Raw genomic sequence first — 12,587 nt, forward strand, 5'->3', positions numbered from 1 at the left:
GCCTCTCCCTTTCTGAAAGAGTATGAGCAGCAGGTTCGCCACTGTACGTACTATTCTAGGGCAAACCATGCAGCAAGGCATTTGATTTGTTTAGATAAGGCCAGGTCTCCTTTCAACAATATGTGGATTTCGATTTGTTATTGGATCTCGGACTGAGCCAACTGCCAAAGACGTCAATAGTGTTAACACCTTTGCATTAGCGTGTCAATGAGCTGGGCGGCCAGCAGTGGACTAGTAATTAGGTACACAACACAAGGAATTCTACTTGTCTTCAGCATGAAAATCAGTCACATTCAGCTTACAAGCGTCTCTTTAGTAGGTGTGTATTACAGGAGACAGTTGACGACCCTAGATACTGGGAACACGTCAACCGCGGGTACAGTACTACAGCCCCATTACCGGCTCGCCATCCTTTGAGATCCAATACCAAAGGGCAGAGCGCTTCCACTACCTGCTGCAAGAGTCTTTAAGAACAATGAAGATGCTGTTGCCCTGCTGATTTCTGCTCAACTGAAAGTGATCATTGCCGACGCTTTCCCACTATTGGTTTCATAGCGGATCATTTTCCCAATCTGTAGAATGCTGTGCTGTGCTCGAGAACAGGTGCACCATGATTCCGGGTTGTACAAGGGCAAAACCAGACAAAGACTGTTTGCGTCTCCGCCTATTCTACACTGGGCGTACCCGTAACAACCGGGGGGGCAAAGATAGGGCATGGCTGCCTTCGTGATTTCTTAGTGGACATGAAGACAAAGAAATCCGAAAGGGGTTGAAAGAAAGCCGCCACCGCAACATGGTCGGTCGCTCTAGGAACCAATAGTCAATCCCAGCGCATCTGCAGCGTGCAGATGACCCTTTCGTGAGATGATGAACAAAAAGGGCCGAGAATCTGCTTTTGCGCACCAGACTCTGAGTCCAGGAACTGATTTTCTGAACTGATGTTACTCCATGAGCTCTTGCTGCTCCGCTTTAGTTATTCGTCCGGGTTTGAGTGCTGTGACATCATCTAAGCAAGCATCACTGTAAGACGTCTTTACCGCTGCAGGTCCGGCTGATCAGTAGCCTGGACCTCTAACCAACTCCACGTAGATACTCGTGATTGTATCATCTCGTACGCAATACACCATTAAGATAGTAACATATTGCTATACAAAAGACACTACATATGACTATTAAGTGGTAGTGACAAATACAGGCATGGAATTCCCTGTAATTTCGCGTTCAATAGCTTCTCTGACGCCAGGTAACCACACATTGAGCCGCCTTTCATTATTGCAATGGGAAAGTCAAATTCCACTCATTGATACCACACTGCTATTCGAAGGAGCGAGCGGAGAAACAGAGAGCCAAAGGATGAATGAGCATGTTGTAACCAGAGCAGGTACAAAGTACGGGCAATAACTTACAGGGCGAGTAATGTTATTTGCCACTAGTGAGGCATTCTGTACACCGTTTACAGATTGCAGCGCCAGCAACGTTGCTGAACCCGCAGTAGAGACATTTTTCGTATTGTGACTGGCGGGTATAGGGACAGGAGAATTGGCCTTCGTGGGTGAGTGTATTGGGAGGGAGGAAGCGAGACAGAAAAAAACCATTGTTTGAGCTATTCGAAGATGTCCGCAACATAACGCCAGATCTTAAAGGGGACCACTGGCAATTATGTTGGTATTTATGTTGCTTTGAGGCAGAAGGGACATTCCATCAAGTTAACGACGAGCGATAAATCGGATTGATGACACATGGACATGTTACAGTAGTAGTACGGGTGTGTTTCCTTCCACATCTGCGCACAAAGCCAATTCCCCGTCATATGCATTATAATATCTCCTTTCCGGACTTTCTGCGCTATGTACTGCAGCCACATACATAAGGATAACCACTGTACACTAAATAGTAACCCGTGGCTGCATTGCTCTCAACGACCGATGTCGCGCGCAAATAGCCGCATTATTCTTCTGGACTGAAATAGGCGTGGGATCTTTCCGTTCGAGCACAAAATGGTGCCTTCCGTGTTACCTTCTTGATGCCCGGCCCTGGTTTTTACGAATAATGTCCACTAGCCTTCATCTCCTTGACCGAGCTTTTTCCCTATTTGGCTATTCTTTGTGGGACGATCCAATCAACTCCGAACTTACTAGTTGTAGATCTAGGGTGTTGTGTTTGCTATGCCAATAACATGTCCTGGCTGTCGGCGGCTGTGAGGCAATGCCGAAAGATACTGCACACGATTGGCTCGGGTTCAGGTTCCTTCACAGCCGTTCGACTGGGAGAAACTTGCTAGGTTTTCTCGAGCGTAGGCATTTAAGTTGGAGAACCCTGTCGTCTGCCCATAAAACCTGTCCAAGGGACTACTTCTCAGATTTTTCGTGAAGCAGTGTCCCCAGAAATGAGTCCCCAGCTCCAAGGCCAGAAGAACTTCGAGAGCGGCTTTAGTTCGGTCGTGTCGATTTGCGAGGAGAAAGTCCATACACATTTTAACACCGCGCGGCAACGGTTACAGTCAGTGCTTCAGTTATTGCGTTCACAAAGCGCTGTTCTCCAAAGCGAAGATAGCCTTGCGCGGCATTTCCATGTTCCTTTCGCCAGTGACTCGATCGCAGAGAGAGTTGGGGTATTATTTGATGAACTTCGCATTCTGAAAGATGAAAATGGAGAGTTTGACAACGATATCCGCTGGATTGACATTCTCCTTGCGCCTACGTATGAGCCGATGCCCCAGGAAGACGGCTCCTATCATCTCCGTCTTGAGGGCCGTAAAGGGTTGATTAAGTTGTCAAAACTTGACCACGACTTGGTCATGACGGGTATGCCTCGACAGCTAGTTCACCTACTCTTGCATCCGAGCGATGTGCTGGCTGAGAAAGAAACAATGAAACGGGTAGCGGAGGAGTTGTCGCTGCTGAATGAACTGGCATCGCAGAGTGAGTACTCACCTTCCCGTGTGGTGTCCAGGTATTCTTCCAAAAACTGATTATATCTTTTCTTCCCGGTCCAAATGCAGTCATTGACACAAACAAGGACGTACTGTCGAGGTTGGCAAAAAGGCGTGAGGCTCTCAAGCAACTTGGAGATCAGTCATCCCAACCGACATATGATAAATCGGCCGAGACGGACTCAAACACTCCAACCAATCCTTCCCATCGGACGACACAGAAAGGTATTAGAAAGGATATGCATGGACCAGGTCCGCTAAAAAATCTTTTAATGCAGGCAATCAGGCTGATTGTTTTCTGTAGCATTACCCACAACGCGCCCATGGACGCCCGAGGAGCTAGACCGTCTACCTCAATGGTACTGTGGATACAAAAATCTGTCGAGGAAGACAATTGTGGCTCAATTTCAACGAGATTTTGGGTGTCGTCGAAGCTTCGGCGCCATTCAGTCCGCGTTATATCGGACAGGCTACCGGAACCCTCGTAGAAGGAGACGAACTCAGGACACTCCATCTCGACAACAAACCGCCATTGACCCTGCTCCTGCTACAGAACCCTCCAATAATGCCCCAGAGTTAGCTCCTATGTCAGTTCCCAGCAGGAGATCGGATGGTATTACCAAAAGGAAGACTCGAATGAAGCCACACACTAAAGTGGCGTCAGCCTCGACACAATAACCCGCCAAGTCGTCGACGACCAAGGGCCACGTCTTCGTCTGCAGCTTCTCGCACTTCGGCTGCACAAGCTCCTTTGACCCAAGAACGAATGGAGGCGATGGAGGCGGCAGGTTGCATTTCAGCACGTGCGACTCGGCTTCTTCCGCTGCGACGTTGGCAACTGCAACGGCGGTCACAAACGCAACAACACTCCTCAACTTCCACCCGCAACCACCACGACCAACCCAGCCACCAAGCCAACGACTTCAACCGCAAGGATCTCTTCACCCAACATCAGCGCCACATGCATGCTCCCTGGGTCATCGCAGATCGGCCTGACACCACCACCGAGCAGGAATGGCAAGCTTTCGAGGCCAGTCTCGAGGATGTCCGCGCTCGCTGCTGGCACGAGCAATGCAAGCTGCCACAAAAAAGTTCTTGTGGATTTTGGACATTCTCTGGTCCGAACAGCGGGAGTGACCGGATGGACAATGTTGACGGCATTTTGAGTTGGAAGGGCTCTTGAGGAAGCCGAAGATATGGCACTGAGGAACTGGGCTATCGGTGGAGGGATCATTCAGCGTTGTTAGCAAAAAGCAGTGGGTGCTTACTGCTCTTTGCTAACATTTTTCACTTTCCTGTTCTTCGGATCAATGGACCATGTTTAGTTTTAATGACTTCGGCGTACCTTGCATGCACGTCTACTGTAACCACGCTATTCCCCAGGTTATGCAGAAGGACTGGACCAACATGATGACCGACGACGGACATCCCGTACTGTTATGACGGATGCTGCTCCTGATCGTAGTGCTATGGTCTGCGTAACCCTCCATCCCCAAGAAGAACATCTGACCGTCCATCATCGCCATCGAGAGAGGGTGGCAGCCATGGATGCAAGAGCAGCGGCCGTAGACGAGCCGCAACTCACCGGGAAGTCCGAGAGGTGTGGCGGCACGATCCTGATGTCAGGATATGGTGGCCCTATGGATGCGCGTCTGTATAATGATGACGCCTGTGATATAGGTGACCGTATGCACGCGCGCGTCCGGAGTCAGGATGGATATTCAGGCATGTCATCTGCGTGTCCATGAACCAGTGTGACCGCGGCAAAGGCCGTGAGTGGACTGCGCCCGCTGCGCTAGGGCAGGTGCCAGCGTGGCTGATTTGGAGTCGTAGCGTCCTGAGTGGTGGCCCTGGGAGACTCACTCGAGGGACGTGGCGTGACGGGGAGGAAGCCGCTGATGGTACGGTGGGTGATATCCGATGATTTCTGGCTTAATAACCGGAAGAGAAAAGGTCACAGCAGCGAATAACTGCATGAAAGCACGCAATCATAATGATCAGAAGCGAATCAGAATGGCGCAATCCCCTCTTTGCTGGTGACACTTACCTTTCAAGGTTGAGACTTAGGCTCACGTCCGACTCTGGTGTGCTTTTTGAAGCCTGGCATAGGGCGAAGTTGCATACGCTGAAGAGGGGCGGCCCTGTCTGCCGACTCTAATCGATGGTCGATCTGGTGGATTGTGAGTACTTCAAATGATCTGGCGAGAGATAGGCGTACTTTGGTGTTTCAAGTTGTCGCACGGTGGCCGCGAACGCACGCTCCCCAAGCCCACTTTCCGCCGTCGATGAACATCCCTTGGTGGTATGAAAGGAAGAAGGCATTTTGAAAGATGAGGAAGAGGAAATTACGCTTGTGGAGTCCGCAGAGAAGACGGGGTAGACGACTCATTGGCTGTGCTGTGGTGGGTAATAATGCGATTGGAGAAAATTAGGGGAGTCGAGATCTTCATGACGATGACCCCTTGAACCTAGACTTCTGCCATTCTAAGGCAAGAGCTCTGCCTTGTCCTGATCGAGAGAACATTGCTATCAAAATATCATACGCCTTCTATGATGTTTTCCAAGTATGAAACTTACCACGCTTCGATCACATGATCAACTTGTCATCGCCCTCTACCTTTTTCTCCAGCCGCGGATATCAACGTACTCGTTCTGTCATTGAACGCAAGACTCAACACATTGTTGATGGTCAAACTTCTCTTCGACCTTCGGGAGTGAGTTGGGATATTGGTGCTGTAGATAGCTGGTTAGAAGACATTATGGGAAGCACTGAGGACGTCCATCGTTTGATAGCATTGACGCCAGAAAACGCTTAAGTTGTGGCGCAGGTCGGCTATTCGGCACCTCAGCGGAACCTGATTTGATCTCCTCTCGAAACCGTCTCCGCCTGCAGCAGCGGATTATTAAATCTAGCATATCTGAAAAAGAGGGATAAGAATTTTCCACTTACAGCGCTTCCCAACCACTCTTCATTGGAGTGGGCATAGCATCGTTTCTTCTGGATCAAGACATTGTTGCACACTTGGATCGTTTCTGGCGGTGGTGTACTGGGAGGGTGTCTGGCAAGGTGATATTCGTAAGGGAGGCGATATAGTAGTAGTTGAAGTTATCAGGCCTGCTCGGCTTTCGAGTGGTCTTACTAGCGGGCCACTCAGGGAAGGACGACATATCTGGATGACATGGTACGCATTCCGAAACCGTGCCGCAAACGTGATCCAACAATTGCTAGGCCAAGTTGACAGGCTAGAAGGCGGAATTATGCATACAACAAACGACCAGTCACTTCCTGCGAGTTGTGGCAGACAAGCACGCTCATGAAATGGCCCCAAAGGCCGGGTCAGAGAATCCAACCACGCGTAATACTCCGGCACATTCATGGCGTCAGAACGGAGTCGGGGGAACTTCCCTGCCACATTCCTGAGATAATATCTGTGGTTTAAAGGACTCAGGGTTCAAAAGAAGGAATTCCACGAGAACTTCGACGTTGGCCAAGTATTGCATGTATCCAACTGATCAACATATGCGCAAGGTGCGATTGACACAGCCACATCAACGACTGCTCTGCGGATCTTATCACATATAGCAATTAGCACGGCGTTTAACTGGAAGTCCAACTCCACGCGCGAAAGGGATTCGCGTCAGTATCGGATCGCAACAGATGAAATAGAGTCCGATTGCAGTGGGGCAGAGCATTCAGTGAGTCTGCGCCCAGGCAGAGTGCCCGGAGTATGGACTGAGGAATTGTCAGAAAAAATAATTATGGTGCGCAAAGGCTTGACGGCCCAACCATATTGTTTGACGGGCGATTCATATGTAACATGCAGCGCCAAGTGAGTTAGACTCACATGTCATCTGATTGACGTCAAGAGCAGTGGCTCACTGTTCATGTTTAAAGGGAGTCGATCGAGCAAGGAGTCACATGAGTCATGATGCACAAATGATTCCGATTGTGGCGCGCACGACAAAAGGTTGTGCAGAGAACGTCGGATCTGGAACTCAGGGAACATATTGTGTGACCAACGCCCGTTTCCTTGTTCATATCGTGGTCTGGTKTAGGCGATTCAAAAATTTACTTATTCGGGTAGCGCGCGGTAGTCTCCGGAAGCCATTTCAGACGGCAACCATCCCACTTTTACTGCAGCTTGAGACGCCCACTTAGAAACCCGTGCAGTGTCTGGAGAGACTTGACGTACTGATCCTCTGCATCTTCCCGTTTTCCCCTTCGGCTCGGCTGACAGCCATTGTTTTGGTCCGGCAGTGCCTGTAGGCAAACGAACAAGAAATTGGCCCAGCTAAGACAACAGCTCGAAGTCGTTGGTTCGTTCTGGTTCCGCGGTCTTTGCCGAGCTGAGATTTGAACCTCAGCCGCAATAGTCGAAGTGAACAAGCTAAGCGTTCGGAGATGCGGGTAGAGTGGCATGAGGAGTAGATGAAAGGCAGGAACGGCTGGTATTTTTGTCGCATATTGCAATGCGTGCCACGGTKGGGCTATTTGGGGCGACCTTATGAAATTGTGCGATAGAGCGGAGGTCCAGCTTCAGAGCTATCACGAACGATGGAAGTGAGTTTGATACGGCAGGTTTATGTGGGATTATTACGTCGGATAGAGCTCGAAAGTGATGGGGTGTAGATTTTCGGTAAAGTTGCTGACAGGCTGCCATTTTTGGCATCATTCGTTGCTGAAGAAGGCCATTGAGTAGCAGATCACGGTTCTTTCTTATGAGTTTCAGTGCCAGGACGGCGCCGTCCTGTTGAGCTGCAGCACTGATTTTCGACTTCATCATCTCTTAGCGACGAGATACTTCCATTAAACTCTTCGCCAGTTGTCTTCTTGCTGCCAGGATAAGTGGCAGTGCAGAGTTGCTGTAGTATGCCAACAGAGTCATAACACCGGCGAGCGCCAGCAGTGCCTGAAATGAGCGCCTCTCCACAGAGGCTAGCAATGGCCCTGTCGGACAGAAGCCAACAGAAATACCTTCAGACACCGCACTTCTGCCGGAAGAACTCTCGTAATGCGTGAACTTCCCACGGACGGTGAATGCGACCGCTCATTTCACTGAAAGTAGTCATTCACGATATCTCCCTAGTCGATGCCAGCCATGAGACCAAGGGGCACTCGTATCCTGTAATGAAGCAAAGGCGATAGCGCTTTTCTTTGTTTGCGACAAAATGGCCGTTGGCGTCCAGGACTACCCGCCACACCCGACAGGTCAGCTTCACTCCCGCAGCAATGATGTAACCCATACCTGCAGACGTCTCAACGTGCGGTCCCGTCTAACTCCGCGACACCACTAATCAAGAGAGAGAGCTGCAGTGGCACGTCGTAGCGGGTGGGACCTGTCAATGTTTATTGGGGTCTCAACTGTCAAATGTTCGGGATGTGCGGAGACTTGTGCCGCGAGCGCAACTCATCAATATCAAGAGTGCCGAATACCCATTCCATTGCTGGCAGGGAAAGGTTATGGTACAATATGATGGAGTTGAGGCGAAAGAGCAGCATATATTCCGGCCGAAACGAGTGCCAGGCTGGAAGGCTATGCTGTGGCAATCGGTACAGGATAAGCAAAGTCAGAATACGACGTGACCCGGGTCGGACGACCTTCTTATACCCTCGTCAATAGACCCACTACCGCAACACGGCCCAGACAATTGTGTACTCCTGATGCAGTCAGACATATGTGAATTTTGCGGGCGTGTTGGAGAACACTGCAAAAAAATACTTTTTATCTGCCCGTGTTTGAGATGTTAGTTTGGCTCGCTTGACCAGGCGGAACCGAGCACATGGAATGGTTCCTGAGGGTGTACCTCACTGATCCCCAGCCCTGGCTTTCGTACGGACGAAATTGGCCGACCAGCTTTCATCTATTCATCTAGTGACCGATGAAAGTCCCATTAAGGGGCGTAGGTGAAGCCCAGTCGCCAGGATCGGGCTGAATCACTGTGAGCGTTGGTATGAACTGGGTATTCACGTAACGGCAGCGACGGCCATCATAGTTACCTACTTGGATTATAGCGCCCCAGTAAGTCTGGGCTTTCTTTTTTTTTTTCCCCTTGACATGCCAGGTCATGACTTTATTTATGAAGCATACTGTATGCGCCTTTGAATGGATAATGTAGGTTGAACATGAGATACAAAATTCATCATCACCCCGAATATACTATGAAGCAAACGTTTCCCGCTAGGACGCGTTCTGATTCTGATCGATTTGACAAAATCCGATCTTAGCGAGGGATACTGCACAATAGGCCCTCGGAGATTGCCTGTCTTGTCCTTTGGTGGGTAGGTCTCGCAACGATGAGGTTGCCCAGCCAGACCCCGGGCAAATAATGATATGATAATTCGAGATCCCCGTTTGTATCGGAACGGGCAAATTAGCCGACAAGACCCCCTGTCCGTGGCTCTCGTGATGAACATTATTAATGATCAGGCAAAGTTGTGTTCGACTGAAGATATGGTTGTCCTTGCTAGCGCTCGGAGGTCAGGTTATGTCTCAAAATACCCGGTTTATGAGCCTTGTCAGAACGGGGAATTACTTGACAATAAAAAGCCTTACCTTTCGCCATCAGCTTTATTGATAATGACCGGGTAGGGCTGCGTTCCGCTGAAGACACATTGTTCCCGCTGGTGCTTGATGGCCATTAACACAAAATGCTTGGTCATGTGGATGGGGTTTCATCAAGCTTCAAAACTTGAGTTACCCAGTAGTGTTTTGCCATTAACCAGCAGCACAATCCGACTCCACTCTGCAGAAGATTTGACCAGGTCTAACGCGAACATCTCTTTCTCAAGATGTGATGGTAGTCCCCTGACGTGCCTGATCGGTGGTCGATTTCCAGACCCCGGGGTGGGGTAAGTGAAGCCCTGATGAAAAATTTGGGGACGAAAGGGGATCGAGACAGGGAACACCCGGAAAGGAACGGTCAACTCATGGTTGACGATTGTGAGAAAATTCACCGAGTGGACGAGAAGTTTCCTACATTAACCGTTTGAGAACGGGTAGGGGAATCTGTGGAGGGATCCAAATTGCTCAGTGGGCAGTATTCTTCACCGCCTTCCGCTTTGTCGCCCTGGTCTATTTTGGTTGCCTTGGGCCAAAAACGTTGCTTCGGCCCGTGCCTTAGCTCCTATAGTAAGTTGTTCAGGGGTTCAATTTGATGCCCGTCTTGGGAATCCGAAGGCTTCGAACGGGTTACGCCCTCGAGTGTTTATCTCTTGCCTTAAAACACAAAACAAGGAGATCCACGCATGACTCTATTGGCTTCTCGTACGTGCTATTATTTTAGCTTTTCGTTGGGGATTGATGGTTATGCGTATGCTTGGTCTTTTTATATATAGGAAGGCCAATGATATATATATATATGGGGAGTAATTTTATATGATATGGCCTGTGATCCTGCCGTCGTCCCATTAGCAACGAGTCGACGGTATTATTGACCTCAAGTCTTCACACCCTGGATGATTTCCGATATGAAGCCTCCCCCGCGCTGGTCAAAAGATGAACTCGTCATAACCCTTTACTTTTCCTCCAGACGCATCAGCTCCATGGCCGTGTCGCAACTCCTGACTCGTCGAGGATATCATCGTACGTCATCTGCCATTGAACGCAAGATTCAAGCGATCGTTGGTGACCGCCCTTCCCTTTAACCCTCTCAAGGGACTTGGGATGTTAATGCTGTGGATCAGTGGCTAGATGACGTTCTGGGAAGCATTGAGGATGTCAATCGTCTGATCAAATTCACGCCAGAAGATGCTGAAATAGTGGCACAGGTTGGTCATGCGTCAGAAGCAGAACCTTCAGTTTCCTCTCGATCTTTCTAGCCGCTGAATGTAGCACCAGCCTATCGAGCAGGCCTTATGGTCATCCGAAGAACTGAGTACATGGTGGCTGAGAATGCAGGATGTTATCTTCCCCAGAGCCTCGTTCAGCAGCTCTTCTTCGAGCCCTGAGTTTCAGAACCGTTTGATTGGCCTTCTGTTATCCCCGCCGTTGGCCGAAGTATCCGATGGCAAACCAACTTTTGCGGAGTTCGTTCCGGAGAAGACTCGCTGATATGTCCACCCGTCGGAGGATCTAGATTTTGGGCAATGAGCACGCCAGACACATAAGTGAAACCTGCTTCTTCCTCATCGAATTCTGTGTTCGAGCCGAAGACGACTTCTGAGCCGGAGGGCGAGGCAATCAGCTGCTGTGCGCTATGCTCGTCCCGTTCTGTTTTGCTCCATATACATGCCGCCCCCGCTACTTAAGCTTTTCAAAATGATTTGTAAAATCTAATCTCCTTGCTATAATAACTCTCGTCGTGTGGCCAGCGCAAATACGGTGGAGCCCTAGCTCGCATATTGGTAGGAGATCGCGTTAGCTTGGGGATTCATCAATCGGCCTGTTTAGTTCTAGGACCGACGACGCAGATGAATGGATGAGTGTCTGCGAAGCAGCTAATCCTAGTGAAATTGTGCCTCCACGTTCAAGAATTTTTGTTCTCTATTGCGAAGCACCCCACTGTTTGACTTCAGTACAGGTAGAATTTCTTTCCTATTGTGTCTCCCTGGAAGCTTTGGCATTCAAGGTATGGCTCTCCGGGATTTGCGTCCTGTAGCATTATTGTAGATTGGACCAGAAGACCGTAGGATAATACTACGTATACTATCATGGCCTTCCTGCCTATCTGAGCACCACCAATCACCGCACATGAAAAATAAGCTTTGTTTAGCATGTAAGTTTCACAGGCATGCTTGGAGCCCGCGCAAAGCAAGCATGTGCTGTAACAGGAGCTTTACAAGAAAGAACCCTGAGAGTCCTCCCTTGTTCATCGAATGACGATCGCATGGTGTGCAGTATTGGCCTGATATTATGCGTGACGAGTCCATTGTTACATCGTCCGGATACCTTTCTAGACCAATGGTATTATAATTGTATAGGATCCCGTAGTAGAAGCTACTTATGAGTTAAAGAATTGATGTTTTAGAAGCATAGCTAGCAGCGCGATATATCACCCGCTTCACTTCACTTGGGTTTGCGCATTCTACATGCAGCACTTAAGGTCAAGTGGCGAGATTAGCAACTCAGCTCTGCGTATCCAGCGAAATGTCTCATACGACGGCGAGGCCAGGCTTCTAGAAAACTCAGGCTATGCACAAAGGAGTAGCTCAAAGTTCCTCTCGAATGCTTCTGTCAAGGGGCCTAGAGCTCCGCATGTAGCTTCTTGGAAGAGTTTGAAAAATCAGCACAAGTCTTGCGGATTGGAATGGGGTAGCATTTTTCCTGTTAACTATCAGCATGCGCCTTTGTGTGCAAAACACCAATCACGCGTACAAGACTCGCGTCAAACTTGGACCAGAATCCGGAAGAATCGGCCATAAATGTAAAAACGCGGCCAGAGTCTCGAAGTCGGATTCCCATGCATATGTCCGCGCCACACATTTTACTGTACTCATAGGCTTTCTTCATCAGACTCTCTCTCCGCCTGTCTCGCATTTGTCGAACCGCCCTCTTTCTAGACTTCAAATATCGCTCCATGTCATGCTTGGCGGGTGGCTCCCCAGTCATCCTGCTAAACAAGTAGCTGATCCTTCTAGTGATTGTAGAAGAGGAACAAGTGTGGATCGGTGTGGAAAGTCAGTAAAAGTTCTGGTCGTTTCGATCGTAAATTATGG

General features: G+C 49.4%; 1 protein-coding gene across 1 annotated transcript; it reads left to right on the plus strand.

Annotated features, from left to right (window-relative positions):
• Window positions 1-2,386: 2,386 nt before the first annotated feature.
• Asppvi_002026 (uncharacterized protein) lies at window positions 2,387-4,115 on the plus strand (the record flags this gene model as incomplete). Its single annotated transcript, XM_043307559.1, has 4 exons — window positions 2,387-2,921; window positions 3,002-3,157; window positions 3,237-3,519; window positions 3,575-4,115. 4 exons carry the CDS (start codon window positions 2,387-2,389, stop codon window positions 4,113-4,115), a joined length of 1,515 nt encoding a protein of 504 aa, XP_043163494.1.
• Window positions 4,116-12,587: the final 8,472 nt, after the last annotated feature.

The sequence above is a fragment of the Aspergillus pseudoviridinutans genome, assembly GCF_018340605.1.
Source record: "Aspergillus pseudoviridinutans IFM 55266 DNA, scaffold_11, whole genome shotgun sequence".
Classification (NCBI taxonomy): Eukaryota; Fungi; Ascomycota; class Eurotiomycetes; order Eurotiales; family Aspergillaceae; genus Aspergillus; species Aspergillus pseudoviridinutans.